General features: G+C 38.3%; 1 protein-coding gene across 6 annotated transcripts in view; it reads left to right on the plus strand.

The window, feature by feature from the left end:
• Nucleotides 1-27,593, plus strand: part of GRIK1 (glutamate ionotropic receptor kainate type subunit 1) — a 383,917-nt gene that overhangs the window by 259,069 nt on the left and 97,255 nt on the right. For all 6 annotated transcript variants that reach the window (XM_020284806.2, XM_012780941.3, XM_012780946.2 and 3 more), the window contains exons 5-7: nucleotides 13,766-13,819; nucleotides 17,230-17,403; nucleotides 25,879-26,022. In XM_020284806.2, coding sequence (XP_020140395.1) covers nucleotides 13,766-13,819; nucleotides 17,230-17,403; nucleotides 25,879-26,022 — 372 coding nt within the window. The remainder of the gene's footprint in view (nucleotides 1-13,765; nucleotides 13,820-17,229; nucleotides 17,404-25,878; nucleotides 26,023-27,593) is intronic.

Consider the following 27,593-nt stretch of genomic DNA (forward strand, 5'->3'; position numbering starts at 1 on the left):
CAATCAGAATGGATGATGATTCTGAAGTAGGCTTTCAGAAATGCTGGGGAAAACACAACCACATGCTGCTGGTCTCCTTTAGATGAGACTAGTAGTATTAGGTCATAAAATACGAAATATCTGATTTTGAATGAAAAGTGTAGTTTATTATATCTCAAACAAGAAGCAGTATAATTAATCAAAGTATGAGCCTAAACTATCCACACAGTTGTGCTATCTCAACGTTAGCTTGCTTATACCAGCAGTGAAGAAGCCTGGAGAGCGAGTAGTGGTGAAATTATGAAAGGCATTTTCCACAGCTTGTTGAGAATTGAATGTTTTTCCTTGCAAGAAGCGGTCCAAAGCCTGGAAGAAATGGTAGTCAGTTGGTGCAAGATCTGGTGAATATGGTAGAGGACAGAGAGTCTCCATGTCCAACTTCTATAGTTTAAGCAGTGTTGTTTTTCACAATATGCGGTCTTGCAAGAGGATTGGCCTGTCTCTATTGACCAATCTCGGCTGCTTAATTGCAAACATCCTCATCATTTCATCCAATTACTTGCAGTAGACATCCACTGTAATTGACTGACCAGGTTTCATGGTATTATCCAATGTAGTAGATAATAATACCAGCCCTGGACAACCAAATAGACACCATTAGCTTTTTTTGGATGCATATTTGGCTTTTGGACTGTGTTTTGACACTTCATCTTTATCCAACCATTGTGCCTAATGCTTGCAATTGTCAAAAAGAATCTATTTTTCATCACATGTAACAATATGGTGCAGAAATGGTTCGCTTTTATGTTGTGACAGCAAAGAAAGGCAAGCTTCCAGACAATTTCTCTTCTGATGCTCATTTAATTCATGTGTTACCCATTTATCAATCTTCTTTACCTTGCCCATTTGCTTCAAATGGTTCAATATTGTTAAAATAGTAACGTCAAACCTTGCTGTTAATTCATGAATAGGTTGAGGCGGATTCAATTCCACTACAGCATTCAGCTCATTATCCACCCTGGTCTCAGGTCACCCACATGGCTCATTTTCAATATTAGAATCACCAGAATGGAACTTCTCAAATGATCGATCTACTGTGTGTCCATTAGCCACATCCTTCCCAAACACTTTGTTGATATTTTTGAACTGTCTTCACTGAATTGGTTCTATGACAGAACTCATATTAAAAAATAACACGAATTTTTTACTTACCCATGGTTTCACAAAAATTGCTCTAAAAAGAAATTGAAAGATAATCACAAGCCAAAATGTGCATTTGAAAGAATGAGGATGTACCACCAAAAAAAGAACAAAACACAAACAAGAAGTGTCAAAGTGAAATGCCAGAGACCTTGTCAACTGTTAAACTTAGTACTTAAGGAAATCAGACATTCCATACTGTCTGATGCTTTTAGTTTCTTTGTGACCAACATCACTGCTGAGAACATTTTCTCTGCCAGGTCAACATGGCTTTCTCCTCATGTGCATTTTCCATCATTGCCCTGCACTTCCCTGCAGTTTCATCATATTTTCCACTTTTTAATGATACTTCAGAAGAAAAGAAATCAAATGCACTTTAAAGAAGATATTTGACATTTATGTGAAAGTAAAAAAATGGGGAAAGTCTATAGTTATTCTTGGGCATGCTAATCACTCCAGCAAAGTAATTATTTCTATTCATGTGAACAAGTACTATATGATGAGAATCCAAAAAGTTATTTTCCCAAAATTAGTTTGAAATTCAAATGTCGAGACTTGATCAAGCTACAGAAGAGTAGGGCTTTCGTAGGAACAAACTCTGTCCATGAATTTCTACAAGTCGGAGAGTTCCTTCATCAGCCAGCAGGTCGCATGTGTCTTCCTTCTCCCTTCTCTAGCCACCACCTCCCAACAGGGGTCTTGATGCTTTGCTAAGGTGCTGCTCTGTCCTTAACCTGCCTTCAGTGTGTAAATTCACCTCCTCCTCATTTCCACTTCCCCAAGTTCCATATTCTCCTGCTGACTCTTCACTGCCCACCACACATGTACCCTCATTCATACTGAGCATGATTTTACTTGAGGGAGTGACTGATGGGAGGTGAATTTAAAGAACTGAAGAAAAGCGTAAGAAGGTTCTACACATGAAACATCCAACTGGTGCCTGGCATGGTGCCAGGTGTTAAGCGACCATCACCTCTTTTAATTGGCACAATATAATTGATAATATTGCTCATTTGCATTGAAGATTGAAGCTGAGATGATAAATAGTTTTATCTACTAGGTACTGGGCATACTCTTAACACAAAACCCTGTGGCCTGAATGACTTGACCATATTGCTCTCTCCAGCCTTCTTGCTGGTCTCTGGTATCCAATGATCCATTTCAGAGGAATACTGCCTTGTCACAGGATAGGACTTCTTTTCCCATGTTATAGCCTTGGCATTTGCAGTTGCCAAAGCCTGGAAAATTCCATCCTAAAGTTGGCCTCACCTAAGCCTTTTTGATGATTCCTTGAGAGATAAAATAGAAGGAGCTCATTTCTCATTCCTTACATCCCTGCACCCTACATAATTTGCTCTGTGACCACAATAGAAATCTCTAGTTAATTAAGATATTTGCACATGTGCTTCTTTGTCTTGTTCACCCAAACTCCCAGTACCTATTATGTTATTTGACATATAATGAATGCTCAGTACCATACTCTTGAATGAGTAAATGAACTGAATGAATGAATGAGCCAAGAACTCTACTAGATGCTTTCGATAAGTAATCTCCAAAATCATCTTCCTTCTACCCCACTCAGTATGCTGTACTCTCAACTCTGCCAACCACATTTGGGCAAGTTGCTTCCCTGTGCCTCAGTTTCCTTGAAAGGAAAGCTTCTTTCAACTCTGAAATTCTATGTTATTAAGAAATTTTAATTCATTTGAGCCCATGATTCCACTTCCTGAAAATAAATTTGGCTCTTTGGAGAACTACATGGTTACTTTTAAATTCTGTAGTAAGATTGAGCAAGCAAGTGACTATTTCAAGAATAGTAGCCTGAATCCTAATGGTTCTCTGATGAAGAGTGAGGGGGCACTGAGATGTTCTATCCAAGGGAAGTTGTGTGAGGGCTGGGACAATTTCCTGAGCTGGAGAGTGTCCAGTTTATGAGCATGAACACACTGTTTCCAGCTCGGGAAAGCTGCTCACTCCTTTATATGAACAAGCCAGAGAAGGGTTTTTATTTTTCTCCACAACCCTTGTGGCAATGAGTGTGAAGCTATAATCGAGCCATTAGTCTCCATAAAACATTTAGTACCAAAATATTTTGTAGAACTATATAACATTTTCTCCTGTCAACATGTGCATGCTCTTGCTTTTTTTTTCTTTTCTTTTCTTCTCTTTCAATTAACATAAAAACAAGGCCACATAGAAATGTATTTTTTTAATGCCTGGCTTCCTCTGGCTAGGAAGTACAATGGCAATGCTGATTAATCAAATAATTTTGTGTCGATGTCATACCCAGTGGCTATCATGAGGGCAAACACAGGATTATATGGGTCCCATTCATTGTTTACATAAGACAGAAACAACCATCCACTTTCAACTCCCACAATAGAAAACATCAAGTCAAGCAGATTCACACCATGCTAAGAGGTTATAAACCTTCGCCTGCTAAGTCAGATCTACAAATCTATTATTTTTCATCATAAACATATTGAATAGGCCAAAGACCTTAGGGGCTACTTTATACTTAATACTTACTGTATGCCAGGTGCAGCGCTAAACAGATTAAATGCATCACTCATTTAATTTTTATGAAAAACTTCTGTATACAAGAAACTGACAAAGGTCAGAGAGATTTTATAATTTGCCCAAACTCTCAAAGCCAGCAGGTAGCGGGGCTGGGATTTGAAACTTATCTCAGCATTTAAAAGGAAAAGAAAATAACCTATCCTGCAACCATTATGTACAACAAGATGTCAGTTGATTCTCGTAGTGATGAAATCTGGAACACATTTTAGTTAAGCCTTGTACTTCTTGAATGCACTTGTTTCATCATTTCTTCTCAAACATCCAACCCTTTCTAGCTTTATACAATTCCCCAAGAAATGCTGATTGTATCAAATGTCTAATGGCTAAGAAGAGAGTGTGGTAGGGACACAGTACAGAAGTTTTTTCTTTCGTTCAATACTTATTTGTTGGACACTGATTGAAGGTGATCGAGATACAACAGTGAAAGCAACAATAACAATAATAAAAAACCCCAATCTCTGCCCCTTAAGGTGAAAAGAGACCTCAAAAACGAATGTAACAAGAGTATAGCCATCCAATGCCTGCACACTGGCTTGAGCCAGGAAGTTACTTTCTAAAGCAGTAAGGTACTGAAACTAGAATCTCAGTTGCAAAGTTGGGAGACCCAGTTACAAATTCTGCTCTTTCCCTAATAGAATGAAATAACTACTGTTTATTTGGTACTTACTATATGCCAGAATATGCTATGTGTTTGACTGGAATAATCTCCTTTTATCCTCTCAAAATACTCCATGTTACAGATGAGAAAAAGGAGTCTTCAAGTTATATACTCAATGGCAGGGCTGGATTCCAGATCAGGGTTTGATGCACACATCACCTCAGTTGCTCACACCCTCTAAATATGCTACTTTGAGCAAATCTGTTGATTTTTCTTCAACTGGGTAACCTCCTCTATAAAGAAGATTATTGGATTCCAGTCTTGCTACAATTCTCTTCTGCATATGTGTGCTCAAGGATCCTCTTCCTAGAGTCTAGAGATAAAGAGCTTGCTCATTGCCTTGTACTTAGTAGGCTCTCAAAGAAATGGGAAATTAATTAAGCAGTTCATTCTTTTTTAAAGTTCCTCAAGTCCTTTGATAGCCTTTGAAAAAGCTAATTGATAAGTTCATTACTTTGGATAAATCCTGACAACGTTATAATGGTGAACCTCAATTTGTACTAATTGGATGGCAATTTCCAGTATATTATATAATTATTTGGGCAGTACATTCTCATCCTAATTATGTTTCTCTTAGGCTGATGTTAAAATCTATTTACATTCTCTGAGCATATAGTTAGTTTTAGTTGAAAGGAGCAGTTCATAGATGTGAGTGTGTTACTAAATATATATATATATATATTCATGTGTGTGTATATATATATATATATTTAGTGTGTGTGTATGTGTATAGATTAATTGATCTCTATAGATAACCTAAAAGTTACTGTACATGTATGCTATTTGTCCATATTTCTATTGTCTAGGTTATCCATTTGAGGATTCTCAAAAGCTTCTAAAAAGTATATTTAGAAAGGATTAGATTTGCCTCAACCTGAATTGGGAAGCAACAAAACCCATATGTGTATATGCCTCAAATATGATGTAATGCCTAATTTCAACTATACCAAAATTTGACTGTAGTAGTAGATAAGAAAAATTTTCTTGGCAGTGGAAGTAGGGGTGCTTTAGAAGAAATCATGAAAAGAATTTGGGGATGTGTATATTGGGGTACATCTTAAGGATCAGTGAACTCCAGCTTTATTCAAAATTGTGGGGGTGTATATGCCCCTGAATGTGCCTTTTTTGAGAAAAAGTGTTCATAGTGTTCATCAGATTCTCTAAAGAAGCCTGCGGACTAAAGCAGGCTAAAAATCACTTCTCTAGATTAACTACATCCACTTCTTGAACCCTTCATAAATGCAAGTTTTAACCAAAATGACCTTCCTTCCTTACTTTGCCCATGACTGTTAGTCGAATCTTCTCTGTCCTGAGGGTAATCCTATGAGATGTAACTGTCACCATTTACTCAGCCAACATTTTGAGGGTGTTTTCTGTATGCCAAAGACTGTTCTGGAACAAAAGAGGAATACAATATAAAAACTCGCTAATGTTTTCAATTAATAAATTATTCAATGAGATCATTGTTGAGTGGAAGACCTGGTGATTCATTATTTTCCACTTCTGTAAAAAGGGAACGCATTTGTACATATGTCACATAATTTTGAGAAAAGTTAAGTGAGACAATGGATTAAATATAAGGTATTAAGCCTTGTATTGATTTATAGAACATTCCACATGCTCTTGGCATGATGGAGACATTCTACTTAAGATAAAGCTACAAGTCCTGCGGTTCTAACTTTGCTCTCACCCAACAACCATATGCTTTTATTTGGGTTCTCAAAGTCCCGAAGGACTTTATGAAAATCAGTGATTTTCCCACCACCTATGCCTCCTGTAATCAATTGATAAATTAATGTAGTACTAAGAGCCTAGGATTGAAATCAAACCTTGGTTCAAATACTATAACTATGCTTTACCTCTCAAACCTATAAATTGAGAATAACACTTTCTCTCCAATTGCATGTAAAGATTATAGTGGTCATGTCATAGCTCTCAGCAGGCAGTAGCTGTGTTTATTATTGTTATGACCTAAAACTATGAGTTTGATTAATATAAATCAGTGGTTCTCTCCACTGGCTTCACATAAAGTATCACCTGGAGAGCTTTTAATAAATATCAATGCCTCAAACATATTCTAGACAAAATAAATCAGAATATTTAGGGATGGGGCTCAGGCATTGATTTTTTTGTTTCTTAGTGATTCTAATCCACTGAGAAACACTGATATAAATAATTGTTTTCTAAGCCTAATAATTTCAGATAAATTAGCAAAGTAAAGTCACCCAAAGAAATGAGGATCAGACCCCAGACTCATGATAACTATATTGGGATATAGATATCTCATGAGACCAGCAAGACTACCACTTAATTCATCCCTATCTCTCTTTTGAAAGGTTACCCTCAGACAAAATTGGAGGTATAGTTTTTATTATCACTACTATATTAATAAAAGATGCTTATTGCAAAAATATTACACTGAATTATTCAATAAATTCTCTGTTAACTGTCCACCTGCTAGAATTTGTTCAATACTTTGCTGTTAAAACTTTTTCTTTCAGCATGTTTTTTTCTTGCACACCATCTTTCTACCACTTTCTTATGGATGTTTCAGAGAGTTTATTTCTGAGCTTCATGTAATCCTCCAAAAGCTCTGCTTTCTCCTATTTGCCAGATTGCCTATTTCATTCTGGTCAGGTTCGTGCATTTCCTGGTTCTTATCTCGGTATTGAAACTGAGTCGATGGCACAAATGAGCAGGCCAAACAGATGCAAGCAAGCCCAGCACCAAGATTTATCAAGCACAGGATGTTCTAGAGAGGGGGTGGGTCTATCTCAGCAAATGGAGATGACCCTGAGTTTCTAATACACACATTTTTATATGATAAATGTATTACCCCTTCTCTCTTTAGGTAGAGTTTCCATTTCCCCGCCCCGGGTGATTGACAGATTTCCTTACATAAATTCCTTAGTCTGTGCACTTGCGTACTCCCAGAATCCCTCAAGAAAGTCCATGGCAGGGGGCTGGGCTGTCAAAACCACAATGCTAATTAGATGGCAATTAGATGATCAGTTGGGGACAATTAAACCCTCCTAATACACATGCTCCAGTTTACCTGGTTTGTGGCCTTAGCCATATCTCCAACTTGCAGTTTCTCTACTTCATTCTGGTTGGTCAGTTCTTACATCCTCTTATCATAGACAAAACATCTGTTCCTCTCCCTTCCTCCTTATCCCTACCTAACAATTCTGCCATGGGAATGCCAGCTTCCTTTCTCCCCTAGACCATACCTCTGGAGAAAGAAGCTTATAAAGGAGTTAAGACTGAGAGACACTTCCAAATAGTACAGTTATTCTATTCACTAACTCCTGGTGGCAGGAGGAAAGTTGTCCAAATTTGTAAATGGTATAGCAGTGTCTTCAAATGGAAGAAAACATTCTAGACTCTGTGCTTAGCATGTATCTGTGTAACATGCATGTGGTTAGCATGTGTATGTGAATGGGGGAAGTAGAGAAATTTAGAAAGTTGTAAATCTCAAACAAAAAAAGTCATTTTTCCTTTTGATACATGCATCTGCTGTTAATGTAACGAAGGTGTCAATAACACACACGGTGATCACAGAAAGATGGGAAAATGAGGTGTATTGGTTTTCAATTGCTGCTGTAACAAATTATCACAAACTCAGTGGCTTAAAACAATAAAAATCTATTCTTTTACAGTTATGGTGGTCAGAAATTCAAAATCAAGAAGGGCTTCTCTCTTTCTGGAGGCTTCAGGGGAGAATTCCCTGCCTTTTCCATCTTCTAGATGCTGTCCTCATTCCTTGGCTTGTGGCTCCACCTCACATCACCTCTCTCCTTCTGCTTCCATTTCCACATTTCCATTTACATCTTCTCTGTCTCATGGCCCTTCTGCTTCCATCTTATAAGGGCCCTTGTTACTACATTGGGCCCACTCAGAAAATTCAGAGAAATCTCTTCATCTCAAAATCCTTCATTCAATCATGTCTGTAAAATCCTCCTCTGTGTAAAGTCACATATTAAAAGGTTCTGGAATTAAGATGTGGACATCTTTAAGGAACCATTATTTGGCCTGCTTCATAAGGAAATGGGTATTTTTTTTGTATGTCAGGATTTTCTGGGGTCGGTCTAATGCTATTTTCTATACATCCTACTGTTACTTTTATAAATATGAGCTATAATCATTCAATGTGGCATGAATGTATTTTTTTGCAACAATTAAAGACTAATTTTGTAAAGACATAATTATACCTAGCTTGTTCTATGGATTACCAACATTAAAAATTGAGTGGCCAAAAGAACATCCAGCTCAGAAGACAATATAGATATAGCCTAAAGTATAGCCGTTAGCAAATGAAAAAGAGCTACCCCCTGGGGCACAAACTTTCATCTTAAAATTGCTGCTCTGAGACTTGATACTATTCAACTGGTTTCCTGAAGATGTCAATGCTGAAAAACTTATTTCTATCTTGAGGAAAAGCTATTACTTTAGCCACATTGCATGTTCACAAGTTATTTACTTGAAATTATTGACTACAAACCATGTCTGGTGGTTTAGAATTCATCCTGATATTCTGAAGGCTATAAAAGGAGAAATATACTTCAGGTTAGTCAATATAAACTTCCAACATGCCTATTTTTCAATGGAAGAAAGCAGTAAAAAGAAAAAAAAAAGTATAAGTATTACAAGAATGCCTCAAAATTGCTTAGGATCACTCCAGGTTGCATTTTAAGTTTCTGCTACAACAGCAGCATAATGCCAATTATTTGTGACATATGGATTGCCTTTAGTGATGGATGCTGAGAATTTGTGGGGAAGAGATTTTGCTTTTGTTGCTGTCTCCACAGCACTGCATTGCCATCTAGGAAATGATCAGATTGAAATATGGTACAAGCTTCATAGGATACACAAAACTTTTGTTGGAAAAGTTTGATCCAAAGACATTCTGGGTTTCTCATAGGATGACTCTGTCACCAAGTACAGGCATTAGACCCCCTACAAACTATTTCTTCAACATCTTCATCTAGACTTCAGTGAGGACTTGCAAGACAAACTAAATTATGGTCTTGCTGCTGCTCAGGCTGTCTGTACTTGAACACTTCACCCATCAAAATCTAAGAGCTCATCTTTGCCAAGAACAAGGCTAGAGCAAGGAGGGTCAATGCTACTGTGAACAAGGCATGAAGGTTCCATCAAAAAAACTTCCAAAAAGCAGCTGGACCAATGTGGGATCACTATTGTTAATGAGCAATGACTGTGTCCAAGGGTGTATTGATAAGAGTGGGACCATTCGAATTATCCTTTCAAGAGCCAACTGGCATTGAGTTTCTGCCTTCTGATGAACAAGTTTAACTACAAATGAAAAGAAAATAATAGTTATTTTATAACAACTGAAACAATGATATAGTCTTGTGGTATTTTCATCCTTAGTAGCATAATACAGAGGAAACATTACAATACTTACAAGCCACCCTTTCCCTTGCTGGTTTAAGGATTATGTTATCTAGATAAGATGGAATGTCGTAAGTCTGCAAGCCTTTAAGTCTTTTGGTATTGGTCTCTTTTAAGTTCTTATAATTAATTCTGCAGCAGTATCAAGTATGATTAACTATGAATGGTGAGCCCTGGAGCAAGGGGAGGAAAGAAAACACTATTTTGTGGGCGGCCTTCTTTTTTGTTACTCTAACCTAAGCCAGCACATCAGATCTGAAGAGTTCACCTCTTTTCATGGGAAAAAATTATTTGTGCTTGTCCCAATCATGATTTTTTTATTTATTTTTAATATCTTTAATCTACAAAGAATTAGAGCAGCTCAGAAAAAAAAATTTGAAACAAAGTCATAAATATCTTTGTAAGGAGTAGAGATTTGGCACAACGGGGGAAACTAGGTAAGAAAAACATACAGCTGGATGACATTAGCACACGTAGAATATATTACCCTATGGCCCTGACCAGTTGCTAATGAAGGACTCACAATTTTGACCCTAAACTTCCTAGCAATCAAAACAAAGTTGTAAACAAGATCATTTACATGACTCGTGGTTTTTATGAAATAGATAAATGTATTCAAAAAAGACAGCTTGTTCTGGCACTGATAACAATGCTAGTCATGTGTTGGAGGAGTGAGATCTCTGGAGGGTGACACATGTCGGTATTGTTCCCACCTGGGTGGCCAGAACCAGCACATAGCCCTACCGAAGCACAGGGACCAGGAAATGCAACTCTAGTTTGTGCCCTTTGAATTGGAAAATTGGCAAACAGTGGTGATGATGTCCACACAAGGCATCTTCTAAAATCAAGAGGGGTAACAGATATTCAACACCCTGCCTATTTTAGACACATAGTGTCATCAAAAGACAATGAATGACAAGATGTCAAAAGTTATTTAATAAGCCTAATTCCATTAGGAAACAAGCATTATTAGAACATATTAGTGGACGCAATTAGGCAAAATATGCTATAAATATGATCAGTATTGATAGCCACATTTATTCCATATTAGTATGTATGATATAATGTGTTTTGTGTCAATAAAAATGATTTAAATAGTCCCAGAACTAGTTTCTAGCAATACTCCCTTGGTATAGTATATATACTGCCAAGATCAGCACCACTTTGTCAGTTCAGCAGACAGGTACAGTACCAAAATCCAAAGAAGGTAGTCTTTCTTAGGAAAAAATCAGTTCTGCAAAGAACTATTAGAAAACTCCCCATATCATGATTATAGTTTTTATTTTTAAAACTGACATTTATCTTGATGTGACCTTTCCTTAATCCCTTAATGACTTCTAGTTGAAATACCAACATCCAGAGAGAAAATCACAATGTGAATGCAATAGTTACATTTATGAAGTATGCTACTATGAGACAACAGGGATTCTGGTTCCAAGCAGTCTACAGACTATTATAATAGCAATTGTTTTAAAAGCACCACCTTTGGTACCATTGCCTTGGGTGTTCTGACCTAGAAGTTTTTCATTCACCTGAATCCTAGAGTGTTCACAAAGTTGACAAGCCAATGATCAATGACCATACTGCTTTCTAAATTTCCATTTCTAGTAAATTCAAGAGAAGAACCAGGAGGCACTGATCCAAACAGCTAGCTAGGAAAGGAAACAGAGATTTTTTCTAGTACAGCAAATAAAAATTATACCTGGAGGACCCAGGGGTTCTTCTGCAATAAAAGTGGACCTTTTGGCTGTTTATTCATTGCATTTTCATCCCTTTCCTAACACTGAATAAGAGCCATATCAAATACATTTTTGCCTCCAGAAATTATTTTAAAAATAATAAAAAAATAATTAGTTAAATGGTTGTTAAAAAATGCTCTCAACAGGGGATCAAAAGCTTCCATAATCAGTTTAAAAAAGAAAACATAGGTACTACAGTAATAAGGTATTGGGCAGGGGGGAGGGGGATGGGTAAATACATACATAATGAGTGAGATGTGCACCATCTGGGGGATGGTCATGCTGGAGACTCAGACTTGTGGGGGGAGGGGGGAAAGGGCATTTATTGAAACCTTAAAATCTGTACCCCCATAATATGCCAAAATAAAAAAGAAAGAAAGAAAATTTTGCCTAAGTGAAAAGTGGTAGATTCAGATGCCTTTGTATTTTATTTTCAGTTTCAGAAACAATATTTAAAACCTTTGTATCTGGCTGTATATCTAAACATAAAACTTGTCCAGTTCCCTTTCAAGAGGTAGTCTCGGCTGCAATTACGCGATCTAATGACCAAAGTGAAAAATTGGATTCCTGACTGACCCTGGCAGGCCAGCTCTTTATGCTCGAATGATATAAGAGACCAGTTAACAAGACCTCACCATGCATGGCTTTAAATGTTATTGATGGCCTTAAAGCAAGTCTACCCTTTTAAAAATCCTTTTGTGCGCCTGGTCTTGTTATCATCATAGGAGTGACTTACATGCTGTAGGCTCATGATTCATGGAGAGAGTTTCCTGTCATTTGTCTTATCTTCATGACATTACAATTTCACTAAATATTCCTCTGGTTTCCACATTAGTGGAAACAGTGTTAAGAAGTGTCAGATTGGTGTTCGCGCTATGTTATGTGCTGCCACCAAATACCCTCTTTATTCTTTATTCCCTTTCATGTAAAATCATTCTAGTTTACATATCTTAGGTACCTTCTAGGACCTCTGGTAACTTGTGCTGCCTTTTTCCAGACCTTTTCAATCCATCTCTTCAATCGAACATCTGAAAGTCTTTGTTCTTTAATGCAAATGGACATGTTTTCCATAGAGGAGTGATTCTCAATCACAGATGTGGAATACAGAAACCCAGGCTACCCTCTCAGAAATTCTAATGTAGGATGTCTCTGCGATGGAGCCTAAGACTCTGATTTTAAAACTCCCAGAGGTTATTCTCACTTGCATCTTGAATTGACCAGAGTTGGGGAAAACTAACTTGGAAATGTGATTTCTGAATCATCTCTATTTATTTCTATACAAAGACCAAAAAGTAGCACCCAAATAGTCCTTTCTGTTAACATGCCCCATGTAAGGTGACATCCTTATTAAGAAGACTGAGAAAGAAGAGCTTATCTCCAAACCATTTGTGACTTCTCAGTTGACACCATTTCCGGGAATCCTAAAATAAGATCACAGTTTAATGACCTACCTTTACCTAGAACCCCTGTCCTTTTTATTCACCTCTTCTCTCTCACCTCTCCCACAAAGTAAGAACAATATGCACACTCACAGAATGTCTAGAACTATGAAGATCCCAAACAGGTAATTGAGAGTCAGAATTAAGAGACAGTGTGAAATTTGTATAAGAATAGTCCCCATCCTTCCATCTATAAACTAATTGTCTCTTCCCCTACTCGTTCTGTGGGATAACATGGAAAAGAGATAGAGAGAAAGGTTTCAGAGATATACTCATTTATAAATCCTCACTTACACGTATCTACATAACAGCATTGCCATAATTCAACATTTAATGAATTCCACTCTGAGTGAAGGCTTGTGCTAAGTACTAAGACTATGGAGGTCAATAAAATATATATTTCTAAGTATGAGATCACTCAGAAGCCCAGGCAGTAGGAAAAACAAAGCCCTGTGCCATTACAGACAACTCCACAGATAAAATTTGTTCAGCATAAACTATTTTTAAATTCGAACATCAGACCGATAACTTTGATGTGAGTCAAAGCAGTGTGTAATGAAAACGGGTATTGGCTGGAGGTCAGTGGCCTCAATCCACACCAGCCACTAATTGGCCTCAGGTTTCTGATCTGCTGAGTCTGTGCATTTCCAAAGCCTCTTCCTGTTCTATGTCCCCAAGCTTTCGTAGTCACCCTAGTAATTATCCATTTCTTATTAGAATTCTGTTCCTGATTCCTTCTCCTTGTTTCTCTTTTGCAGATTCTGTTCATGGGCATGATGACTGAGTATTATCACTACTTTTTCACAACCCTGGTAAGTGCATCTGGCAGAAGTGTATTCCACATGATGGAAAACATCTTTACACAGCTATTTTGAAGTTAGCACCGCTGGTGTCAAAGGCAGGATATTGCCATGGAGATTTGCCTTACTTTTCTAAGAATCCTCTAAATCCAGTAATGTAGTTTTCTTCTTTTCTTTTTTTGACTAGCATCAATGTGTATGCATTCAGAAAAGGCTTAAAATGAAAATTGCATTAAATAGAAACTACCAAAGTACAAACTATTCATAAGAAGCATCATTTACAATTTCTGTGTACATTAGAAGGTGGATCCAAGGGTATCTTGGCATTCCTTGATTTGATGTGGCTTCCCTGCCTGTGTCCAGTAGATAACTGAGTTAGCAAGGGGTCGCCTGTCATGTTTGGAAAACCTTCAAGAAGAGGAATTTGGGAGAAGCTCTGCACATTTATTGTTCTGCACTATTAAGGGAAATCATGGTTTTAAACTTTAGAAATCCAAAAGAAACTCTAAGACATCTTAAATTTGGATAGATCATCTGATCAAGAGAGAATAATTTGGGGCATTTGACACCTCAAAGTATTATGATATCTTTCATTCAGCCAATTTCGGAAATCGGCGACAGCCTGTCCCACCTCCCCCCCCCACACACACACCTCACACATTTCACTTGCTCACATGAGAGGAAAACACAGAATTGACCTTTTTTTCTATTTTTTAGGAATGTGTCAACTAAAATCTACCCAGGTTCTGAGGGACTCAGTAATTACTGACTACCATTTTAGCAAATAAAACTGACAAGCCAGAGAATAGGGGATTCAGAGAATTTGCAATATGAACCAATGAGCTGTTATACCATTCACAGAAGAAGCAAATTTTGTTTGTGACTCAAGAGTCTCTGAGAGAATAAAGGGGTGGAGAGGACATTATGAGACAACTGCTTTGGGATAGCTGTCAAAATCATTACTGCTACTTAGCGTGGGGTGCATGGCCGGAGTTCCTGAATTAAGGTTTCCATGGTCTCCCCACCCAATCTTCCAGCATCCTGGTCACATCCTCTTTCAGAACCTTGGACACTGCAAACTATCCTGCTCTGCTCACAAACATGGTTCTTCCCCTGTCACTGTGAACGCCCGGGGATTACTCAAGGTGACATGGCCATCTGCCTTGGAACTTTCTACCAGCCCCAGCTGTACACACCCTAAAGAGCTGGCATTGGAGGAATTGGAAAAAGAGTATGAACAATGGAAACTAAGAAGCCTGGTCCTCAGTGGAGACCCTTGAGGATGCACCAGTTGTGCACTTCTTGTTCTTGTTCACCCCTCACATTTCTGCAGTCCTCATCCTGCCCTCACAAGGGGGTATCACGGATCAGAACTTAGACTTTCCAATTCTGTATTGCATAGAAAACTCCAAATTCAACCTAATTTTGCATATGTTTAATGTATTTCATTTTAACATATTGAATTTATTTACTATTAGATCCCTGACGGATTCAATATGTATTCTGGAAGTTTCTGTCTGATCTCCTGTAGCTAGAATAACTTTTTCTCTATTCATTGAGTATGTTAAAGGAATCATTCTCTCTTGGGCTTTATTCTTTAAATTTGCTTCTTTTATTCTTTTCCTTTGATTTTTTTTTCTGCATTCTGCCCTGCTTGGATTTTATATTCTTACTATTCTTGTCCATGACTATTAATAAAAGTTAAAGAAAAAAATTAGTACTGGACACCTTTTCTGATACTCAGGAGCACAGCGCTGTGCTCTCACAGTTCTACTGCCTAGTCTGAAGATCTTTTGGAAAAGAGAAGAGCTTGTCAAAAGAATAAATTTGTATGCATCTTCTGCAAATGCAAATGACAGTGTTTCCGAAGCTGCTGCACTTGAGTAACCACTATCATCACTGATAATGTACTGTCTTGTATTGATTGCACTTTCAGAAAGCAGTTACATTGTTAGGAAATTTTTATGGAAGGGTTTTTGGGTTTTTTTGTTAAATGTAATTTTGAAAGTTTTGTTTCTTCTTAAATGTGATACTTTTTTGCATTTAGTCTTTTTACATAAGAAAAAAGTTGAAATTATCACATGTCTGTTTTAAATATGAATCAACTTAGAAACTTCTGGTTTACACACGGCCTCATCTGTAATAGAAAATACGAATTTTTTTTTTCCTGAAACATTTTCTGAAAGGGAATGAGTTCTATTGTTAAGATGTTCTCACACCCGTGCAAGCATATGCTCCAGTGTATTCTCTGAAGAGAACTCTGTGATTCTCATTCTGAGCAGATGTCCAGCAAGCATCCTTCATGTCCTCATTGTATGAGATACGAGTTCTTTTCAAGTTATCCAGGAGATGCTTTATTTCTACCAGGAGTGATCTTCCTGTCAGATGCAAATGCAATTTTCAAATTGCACCTCTGTGGCAAGACCCAGAACAGCCTAACGCAGCAAGAGGTGAAGAAGCAGAGTGGTACTGCCGCTGAGCAGTGATTCATTCTTGGCCTGGTCATCACTACCCAGAACCTCAGTTTCTTCATCTGTAAAATAAAAGCATTGAACCAAATGGACATAAATATCGCTTCCAACTCCCCAAAGAAAGACTATATCCTAGGAACAGAATTCTTAGCTTTTCAGAAAGTCGTATCCTGTGCCCAAGGGCATACTAATTATCAACAGCCAAACTCCTCTTCTTGGCTTATCCGAACTCTAACAATATTGCAAAAAATAGATGAAAATGAAAACTGCTCACTGCCTTAGAGTTTCTTAGGCAGCATGTGAATGAAAAACCACAGGATATGTTATTTTATTGAAATGGTATGATATGCCTGCATTTTTGTTTTAATCTATTGCGGTCCCTCTTGTCCTAGAGGGATACATTTCAAGGCCCCCAGAAGATGCCTGAAGCCTAGCATCATGCCAAACTCTCTATAGGTTATGTTTTCCTATACATGCATACTTAGGATAAAGTTTATTTTATAAATTCGGCACAGTACTCTTGAGGTTTGGAGCCATTATGAAATATAATACGGGTGCCTTGAACCCAAGCAGTGCCATACCACAAGAATTGATCTGAGACACCTCTTACGTGACTAATGGGTGGGTGGCATCTAGGGCGTGGAAATGCTGGACAAAGGAAGGATTCATGTCACAGGCAGAACGGAGTGGGACAGTGCAAGCCTTCCTCACATTACTCAGAAGGGTGGGCAATTTAAACATTTTGAATCGTTTAGTTTTGGAATTTTTTATTTAATATTTTCCAACCATGGTTGACCTCGGGTGGCGCAAACCACGGATCACAAAACCAAAGACGGGGTGGGAGGAGCTACTGTATTTGTTGCCTCTACACTCATTAATTCTCTTTTGCTTAAGGAACATCGAAAGCGCTAATTCTTTTCTGCTTTTATCATTTTTTTTAATACTGCACAGGACTTATTTGCTTTAGATCTGGAACTCTACAGGTACAGCGGTGTAAACATGACTGGGTTCCGGCTGCTTAACATCGACAACCCTCACGTGTCCTCCATCATTGAGAAGTGGTCCATGGAGAGGCTGCAGGCCCCGCCCAGGCCCGAGACTGGCCTCTTGGATGGCATGATGACAGTAAGTAGTCTTAAAACATAACACATTGAGAGAATGCTTGACTGCCTTAGGGGTTAGGTTAAGAATCTCATATGCCTTTAAAATGTGCAGGGAATGTGTTATAACGTGTGCCTTGACTTGTGCGAGAGACGATGGATTGAGCTTTTTAGGTATTTCGAAAGGCTGTGACTGGCTACTATAAAAACTGCTACTTTTTAGCTTCCTAACTGTACCTGCCTCAGACAAAGAGGTTGACAAGAGTAGCCACCACCACCGACCAAATGAAGACAAAGCAGGAAGCAAAGCAAGGGCAAGCCAAGAGAGCTTTACCTCTGGCACTGTGGCCTTGGAGAGGGAGGAGGAACAACCTGCCTATGGTGTTTGCAGAACCAGTTTGCATTTTACCCCCTTCTGCCCTTCTCAGCCAGCTCAGGAGATGTGGGAAACTGCTGGATTTACATACAGTCATGCATTCCCAGTCTCCCTGTCCTAGATGCGTACAGGCACACCTTTGCAGACACTGACAGCGCTTAGCACCAGCCATATGCTGCTCCTAAAGCAGATGCCACGTCCGCCTCCTGACAAGGCAGGCTCTCTGCTGAGCAGATAAATCGTGAACTGTCTCATCACAGAGCTCCTTGCTAACACCATCTTTCTCTAGTTGTCAAATGCACCTACCTTCGCCTTATTTCTCTAATGAAGCTCCCTGGGTGATGAAGAAAATAGCAGAAAATAATAAGAAAAAATGCTTTCTGTGTAGGAACCGTGGCATCTAAGGAAAAAGATATCGGGAATATGGACAGGAAATAGCATTTTAAATTGGCATAGTATTTTATTCCCTGTTCCCATTATCAGGAGAAGCACTCTTGCTTTTAAGATGCGATTTACTGATAACTGAAAGGTATCATCTCTCAGAGAAATGAACTTGGGATTTCTTTGTTTCTTTTATTATGAGGAACACATGAAAAAAAAATGAAACGAATGAATGAAGCGGTTCTGGATGAGTCCATGTTCAGTCTCCCTGTTTTTCAAACCTGAAATAACTTTTAAAATATACAAAGTGAGCTGGAAAGTAATGGTGGAAAACATCTTGGTACAAATGAGCTTTGGGGTGATTGGAAACATTGCTTTGAATAAGAACAAGTAGAGAATACCCAGGGAAATGCTAGACTTCTGAGAGAGAGAGAGAGAGAGAGAGAGAGAGAGAGAGAGAGAGAGAGAGAGAGAGAGAGATGCTAATATGTCAGTTTTTCTCTTCTTCCTCTTGGATTTCAAATTCCAGTGAGTTCAAACACAGTTCAAAATCCGCTGCCCACCTCCCTGCCTTCCAGTGAGATTTCTATCACAGGATGAGATCTCAAATAATTTTTTCCCTGAATTTAATTTGTACTGCTAAAAGAGTTACAGTTTGAAGCTATGTTAACACAGATTATGGATGCATGCCAAATATTGAATATTCATCACAAGTATGGCTTAATTGACCAAAGAAAAGTGTCTGTGTGTTCAATTATACTGAGCTGACAAAGCAGTTTGTACATATTGACTGAGATGAGGAAGATCACTGACAACAGTGACAGAGCCTCACAATTCACGCAGAATCAGGCTGAGCACGAGGCGATGGTACTACCCCAGGGGGCTGCCGGGGGACCTGGGCTGATGGCAGTCCCATGGGCAGGAAGCCTGACACAGCTGAGTCCCTGTGGATGGAAGAGAACCTGTTCTCCCTAAAGTTTTTACTGTCATTCCAACTAAGAGAGGGTTTTTTAGGTTGTGATCTTACTGTTATTATTAACTAACAAAAGGAAAGGGAGGATTTACCAGACAAGAAGAGGCTGGCTCACCAGGGTGCTGTAAAAGTGAGGGAAGTAACTATGCCAGGTCATGCCAATACTAGTTAAAGAACAAAAAAAGGGGGTAGTAGAGTGCAGCACCCACTAGAAATTTGATCCAATAGTCATGCAGATAATAGCTTTGATATTAATTAGCTGGAGCACAATATTGAGCTTTATTTATCCAACGGGTCATTTGCTTTGCATTCCACTGTCTCCTTTCTGTTTCTCCTGGATGTGGTTGATTTGGGGATGTGGAGACTGAGTCATGAAGAGGTGAAAGGGCATATCAAGGGATGTCCAATGGACAAACCACTGAGTCAAGAGAACACATCCCATGTACCCAAGTCCAGGCCCAATACTAACACATCTTTGCTCTCAAGTTGCCTCTTTCCAAACTCTTTCTCCTCTACCTTAAGGGTAAAAGATAAAAAGTCCTTTGGTTTCAATTCCCCTGGGTCTATACTGCAGATCCTGTACTTCACTAATTCTTGCATGTCAAGCACTTGTTGCTCCCCCTGCCTAAAACCATCCACCATCCAGGCTGTTCAAATGCCACTTCACTGGAGGGGGCTTCTGTGAAGCACCGAGGAATACAGCAGCCCCTCCCTATTTTCTCTTTCCTCACCTGCTTTCCTTTTCTTCACAGACCTTTTGACCAGATATGTTACATTTTGATTTGTTTGTTCAATATCTACTCCTCAGGGGAAGGGGAGAATAAAAATAAATCTACTCCTACAAGAATATAAACTGTACGAGGACAGAGACTTTGTCTTTTTTTATTATGCTTTATCCTTAGCACTAGAAAAGGCCTGACACAAAGTACACCCTCAACAAATATGTATTGAATAAAGGAATGAATACACTAAGTAAGTATGAATAAGCTTGTACTGAAACTCAAGATGTTAAATGAAAATGTTCAGTTAGCCCTGAAATATTCTTATGGAAGTGTAAAGAGAGTTCCTATAAATAAGAAATATGTGTGATTAGTAAAATTAGAGACTATTTTAAAGTGAACAATATTTTTAAAAAATTAACCATGGACTACCCATTATTAATATTTAAATAATGTTTTTACTATAATAGAATTGCATCCTCTGAAATGATATGTATTATACCACTATTTAAAGTAAATTTCCCTGAAAATTCATGTGCTTTGACTTCCTACCTAATTATCTGTTTTCCTCTTTAATATTTTTAACTATTAAGAATTTCTTGGAATTTCATTCACTAAAAAATCTTTAAAGGATATTATTATATATGTCAAAACATTCAAATCTGAAAATAGAGGAGTCAGTCATGCCCAAGTTTAAAAATCTTGGAAACAGACTTAAGAATAATGAGAACAATAAAGAGAAGGTATAATTACAGAAAAAAATATTAACTTTAAACATAGGGTTAAAGTTGAGTTATTAAGAAAACTGTTACTGAGTCAATAAAGTTCAAAAACAGTGAAACTCATTATTAAAATACATCTTAAGAATAGAAAAAAAAAAAAAGAGTATTTCTAAAATGTACTTAGTTCCCTTTTACTTATTTTACTAAGTAAAAGTTCCCTTTTACTTAGTTCCCTTTTATTTTATTTTTAAAATATTTTAAAAATATTTAAATTTTTCTCAGCATTTGGGATGATTCCGTCTATTGGCTTTTGTATAGACTGGGATAACAGAATGGTCCATTCTTAGATAAGATTCTTTTCTGGGGACCAAAACTGTATATAACTCAATACTGCTCAGGAGTCATGAAAACAACAAAACATTGATCTGTCACCTGCCTTCCAGTTCTTCCAGTGCATTCACAATGCGAAGCTAAGTCAGGAGCCTTCTCCTGATCTCTTACATGTGAACATTTCCTACACTCTGCTCCACAGGGAAGCCATCTTTGAGTGTCCACTGCTATACCTGTGCTGAAAGATAACATGCAGCTGGCAAGATCTTTCCAGATAAGGAAAACCTAGATTTAAGTCCTGGCTATGTCTCCTAACTAAGTGACCTAAGCAAGTTATTTAGCTTCTCTGAGCCTATTTGCTCATCTGTAAATCTGTATAATAATATTTTGCAGTGTTACTCTATGGATTAAGTTAGGAAACACACATGAAGGCTTTAGGACATAGAATTGAATTTATTTGATGATACCTGATGTTTTGACAATTTGTATTTAACAAAAGAAAAAAAAAGACATTCTGAAATACCAGGGCAGAAATCTATTTATTTGCAAGAAATACATTCTTTGGTTTGCACAGGTAGCCCAAGGGGGCTCTTACCTGGGCCTTTTGTGATCTTGTATGACCAGTAAAATCATACTGGTGTATTTTTTTCATTCCTACATATAATCCTTTTTATCTATTCCTCATTGCACTTCTCAAAAGGTGGTAAAGATTCATTGAGACAATTTGCCAGCCTCTCTACCAGGCCTCTCTACCAGGACCTGCTGGGGTTGCTACCCTAATTAGTGAATTTCTAGATTGTGGTGATATCTTTGCTACCTCCACCAACCCATTTCCAAATCCCATTTCACTGTAAGTGGTTCTTCTCTACCTCCCAGGTGCTCAGGTGTGCAAGATGCTGATTCCTCCTCTACCTCTTCGGCTTCCTCAGTAGCAACCACCCCCACAAGCTTGTGCTTTCTGGCGAGGCTCCAACAGGCAAAGCACTAGACCTCCCACCCTTACCAAAATCCTCGCTACTTCAATGAGACAAGTCTCAAAAAAGAGGAAAACCAGCCAGTTCATATTTAGTGGCAAATTCCTGTTATCTCTGTGCCATGGATATGACATTTGAAGTTTAGTTGAGCAACTTATCAACACCATGCTAGAAAGGTAGTTCAGGAAATTAGGGCAAAGTGGTATTTTGAGGGAGTGCTTCTCTCCTAGAAAACTGACTTGTATCTCTATACCAGGTTAGTAAATGTTTCCAAATTTGGAGATAAAATGAGCAATCTATGCTTTTTGTTCATTTGCTTTCCAAAAAATAGGTCTCTCTTCAGCACTCTGATCTCCTCCAGCTTTTTACAACAGTTACATAACAGGTAGGCGGCAAAGTATGTGGACCCTACACGGTCATATAGTGGTTTAGTGTTTGTTCCTGTGGTGAGGTAATATCTCGTTGGTTGGTGTTGGGAGTTCCCAAGACCATCCCCAGGTTTGATGATTTGCTAGGACTCAAAGAACTCCGAAAACCAATTGTACTCACAGCAATAGTTTATTACAGCAAAAGGAGACAGTAAAATTGGCAAAGGAAAAAGACATGAAGAGTCTAGGAGAAATCAGGTGTGGGCTTCCAGATATCTTCTCCCAGTGGAATTGCACGAACAACCCTTAATTCTCAGCAATGATATGTGACAACATGCATGAAGCATTGCCAACCAGGGCCGCCCGCCTGAGACTTCATGTCCACGGTTTTTACTGGGGTCAATCACATAGGCATAGAGCACCCAGATAGCTGACCTGAGTTACTCAGTATCTAGCCCCTCCAGAAGTCAAATCAGTACAGCATGGCCCAAAGCCCAAGGCCAACAAAGTAGGCATTGACCACAAGTCACATTTTTAACATCAACTATCTGACATTTCCCGAGATCCAAGGAAAACAAAGACACTCTTATCAGGATATGCCAAGGGCTTAAAGGTTGTTTCCCAGGATCCAGCCAAGGGCTAGCCCTTTCTTTAGAATGTGCAGGGTTTGAGCACCCCAAGGCCACTGAGTTAACCCTTTACTGCAAATAGTGGTAAGAACCAAAACATTGTGTATTAAGGAGAAGCCTGCTTTCAATATGCTTATTTCATGATCCAGGTTGTGGTAAAAAAAAAAAAAATGTTTTCCTAGAGACATTGAGCAATGTGATTTCATCCAGCCTTTAGATATATATAAAATGTGAGCATAAACACATTTGGAAGAAGAAAATTGGAAACATAGGCCAATTCGACTACATTATCTATTACCTAAAATGATTTGAGAATTGCTGTTCTAGTAAGCAGCTCTCCAGCACAAAACTGAAAAGGGGGAGAAATTCAGTGGTAATTTATTAGCACTGTAAAATAGTTATAAGTAAATGTTCTCCCCACCTAAGAAAACATTTTATGGCAAGCATATGGTAACATATTTTTTGGAATAAAATAGTTTGCTTCTTTGAACTTTAAAAGCACTGGCCAGACTGATAGTTTTGAATCATTTATTTCACGTCTCTATACGGAGTCTGCCTTGAGAAAGAAAGTCAAATTCTTTCTAAACTAAGTTTATGGAAAGTCAGACCATTGGAATTTCATTCCTTACACCTTTCTATCAAATCAGTCATTCACTGAATTAATGAATATACATACAAATTTGCAAAAAAGTATATTCTACTGATAAAAAGTTCCAAGTTGCCATAACATAGTAGCTGTGGATGTTGAGCTCTGAAATCTGAGTTCGCATTCTGAGTTGGAATTCTTGATTCTTTCATTACTGGCTGCATAACTTTAGGCAAGTTATTCTAACTCTATAAGCCTCAACTTCTGCATCTGTAAAATGAGGACAAGATCTATTTCAAAAGTTTAATTTCAATAATTATAGGAGATAATATATGTAAAATGCTTTGTAGTGCCTAGCATGTAGTAAATTGTCAATGAATATTAACCATTACTGAGCTATTACTCTGACTATCAAATCATCAGACTGGTAACTTGGTTTAGAAGTAGCGCAGCTTTATGATTAAGAGCATAAACTACAGCAGCAACTTCACAGGTTTGGATATTGGCTTTCTCATCACTAATTTGGAGACAATTTAATCTCTTTATTTCTTTATCCATAAAGGAGTAAAGGTTGTGATGAAAATTCAATGTTTGCAAAGGATTTAGAACAGCACATGACCTATTAAGTGCTCAATAAACATCAGCTATTATTGTTGATTTCATTGTAAAAGTCTCAGTCTGTCAACAGCTTACTCTCCCTTCAATTAAACCAAATCAGTATAGCAGAATGGTAAAGAACATGGGCACTAGAATCATATGTGTGTTCAAACCTGGGCCATGCAACTGATTACAAAGTAGATTTGTATCAGTCACTTAATTTCCATAACTCTCAGTTTTCTCATCTATAAAAGGAATTGTATCAATCTTAAACTGAATGATTGAAACATTTTTAAGCTTTAGCAATCACCACCACCACCACCACCAGTCTAACTTCTGTATGTCAAGTATATTGGTATGAGTGAAATTATTTACCTTAAAATTACATCTTAAATCCTTGTAATCATACAGTTCTCACAAAAATACCTTTTATTTTAAGGCATAAAATAATATGAATTCCTTCAGAGAACAATTTATTCAACAACTTTTATGTGCCAGAAAAAGTTGAATAGCCACCAAAAGTTGAATTCGAGCACTTTCTTCCTTCAAGAAACCCATATTCTTACCAAGACACAGATCTAAATATAAATGACAATAAATATATGGAAAATGCAATGATAGAGATTGCACAGAATAATAAGGATTCAAAGTAGAGGTATGGCATGGCCTCAAAGACTGATAGAATGCAAGATGTAGTAATCCCTATCCTCTCTTTCCACCTCCATCAGGACATGATCAATCAATGCATAGTGAATGTTGAATGAATCAACTAATTTTGGAAACCCACACTATAACCTTCATTCTATGACCTGGATTCTAAGTTTAACTTCACCAATTATTTTAGATAGATAGATAGATAGATAGATAGATAGATAGATAGATAGATAGACATCCCTCCACAAATCAACATTTTGCCTGGAGGTCAGTTTTCCCACATAATAAATAGCTTTATCTATCTGTTTTGCTTATTTGGGGGACTACTTGATAATTTCAAATGAGCTAATATATTCGAAATTGCAATGAAAACCCTCAAGTCAGATGTGAGAGTATTATAAGATTTTATCTCTTAAGAAAACCACAGGGAAGTATATTTTATAAAATGCTGTAAGTATTGTGTAAAATTCTGCGAATGAGAAAAATTTCATGAGGAAGGGAAGAATGAGATGCCCAGCCCCAGAAAGGGATGACTGCTTCCAGTCTCCATCAGAAAAGCACATGCTAGCAAGAGCAGGTACATTCTGAGCAAGTTACACACATCCATTCTTCAGAGGGTCTCCCCAAACTTGCTGTAGAATTTTATTTCATGACTACAACCTTTTCAACTCTTGTAAATGGAAGTGACCGACATACATATCCTTATCTGGAAATCATCTGTTGGTTTTACTTGCAGCAGTTTCTTTCTACCAAATATAAACCAGTAAGTAGATATATTAATAGATTTAGATAAATGTTGGGAAGCAAAATCTGATGCTGAAATAGTGAGCTTTGAAAGCTTCTAGCTCAATGTAGTGGATTGTAACACTGTGTTTAACAGAAGACACCCTACAAATTATTTGTTCCCTGAATCAAGTCTTTTGTGGCTGACCTGAGTTGCTTTTCTTCATGTGTGTGTGTGTGGTTTTTTTTTAAGAACTCAAAACAAAGCAGAGTTATGATTCCAATTTACTCTGGACTGTGAGGTATTATTTTGGAGAAAAATAGGTATTGGAGAGTGGAAACTATTCAGCTGAAGAATAAATGACACTTGAGGTCAGACAGGAGCTGTGGAAGCAGGGAGAGGGATTGCACAGGTGCAGGAAGGTGAAGGAAGGTGGAACTGAAGGTGTGGTATGTTTTCCCCTACAGACTGAAGCAGCTTTGATGTACGATGCTGTGTACATGGTGGCCATCGCCTCCCACCGGGCATCCCAACTGACCGTCAGCTCCCTACAGTGCCATCGACACAAACCATGGCGCCTTGGACCCAGATTTATGAACCTGATCAAAGAGGCAAGTGATTTTCTCTCACAGCTCAGTGTGCCTTAGGTTGGCACTACGTGTCCATTTGGCATGGTCCTCCTCACAGGGTTCTGTTGGCATGGAGCCTGCAAGGGAGGAGGAGCCATCATCAACCAGACTGCTCAGATTCCAGGGTCAAAAGTTTGCCTGGAAGAACAGCTAGGAGTTTTCCAATGTGATGCTGAGAAGTTTAAAGAAGCTACCAGATCATAACACTCACCCTCTTTCATTTCAGCCATGGCACCAGCTGCTGCTGGCTCTCCACCCACGCTCATGAGTGCTACGGTTGCTTATTCCATGGTCCGTGAGTCAAGCGGAGGGTTGGTCCATCACTGAAGTGTACCAGAGATTGTTCTAGCAATGTCAGCCTATAATCCAAGTGGCTTCCTAAGGCTCACCTGTACAGGACTGAACAGGAGGACCTCTTTGTCTTAATGATATAGTGATTATTTTAAGGATTTTCAAGAGTAAAAGATATTAAGGGGAGGGGAGTTCTTCACTGATGTCCTGGGATACTGGACTATCTCCTACCTTTTCCTTTTCTCTGAGGAAGTTTGACTTCCCTTCACAAGACTCTTTTCTGAGTTCCCGAGACTCCTTATAGATATGTAGCCATGGATTATTGTTGAGCCCAACATGCGGCTCAGAGTGTGTCTGGACTTGACGCTATGAAATGATGCTCTTGGAAGCAGCCAGCCTGGACTAAGCCCCATATCCTGTGATGCTGCTCTCACATTTTCTCTATGGGATGCAGAGATTTACTCCCCAAGTTAAAAATGTCTTTTTTCTTCTCTGTACTGGAGAAGGAGGGAGTGAGACAGAGCCATAAGCAAAACTGGGAGGAAACATAGTACAAGAGAAGAATGCCCAGCCAAGGGCAAGGGAGACCTCCTAAAGAAAAATATCTGCTTTAAGCTCTGCTGATCTCTTCAGCACCTGCATATACTCTCTCAGGCTGTTCAGTCTACTTCCCCACTGAAGCCTGACTCTGATCCACAAGGATGAGGACAAGACTGGAAGGATGTACAAGAATTAAGTACCCAGATTCCAAATTAAGGCTGCTTGCAAGGCTGGGACTTAGGAAGGATTTAAGAAAGCACTGACTCTGGGGTGCAAACCTTGAACTTACACAAAATAGAGAGAGAGTTGTTCCTTAAATTTTGTGCCCTGGGCACCTCTCTTACTTCATCCTAGTCCTGGTGGTGATTGCTTGGGTTTCAATCACAGCTCCACTAACACGAGCAATATAACCTGAGCAAGTTACTTAAACTCCCAGGGTCTGTTTTTTTGTTGTTTTATTTTTAATCTGTAAAATGGGGATAATATCATCCACCTTGTAGCACTACTGTGAGTAAAGAGTAAGGCTAATATTCGTGAAGAATAGTGTGGGAACATAGTATGAACCTAAAATATTCAGTCTTCTCTTACCATTGGAATGCACCACTAACAACAGCTTCATCAGTTTACTAAGGATGAAGCCAGGAATTTAAGACTGGCAGCAGCAGCAACAACAACAACAACAAAGAAATCACAAATAGGCATGAAATGAAATACACTTTCTG

Source organism: Microcebus murinus, chromosome 1 (genome assembly GCF_040939455.1).
Source record: "Microcebus murinus isolate Inina chromosome 1, M.murinus_Inina_mat1.0, whole genome shotgun sequence".
Lineage (NCBI taxonomy): Eukaryota > Metazoa > Chordata > Mammalia > Primates > Cheirogaleidae > Microcebus > Microcebus murinus.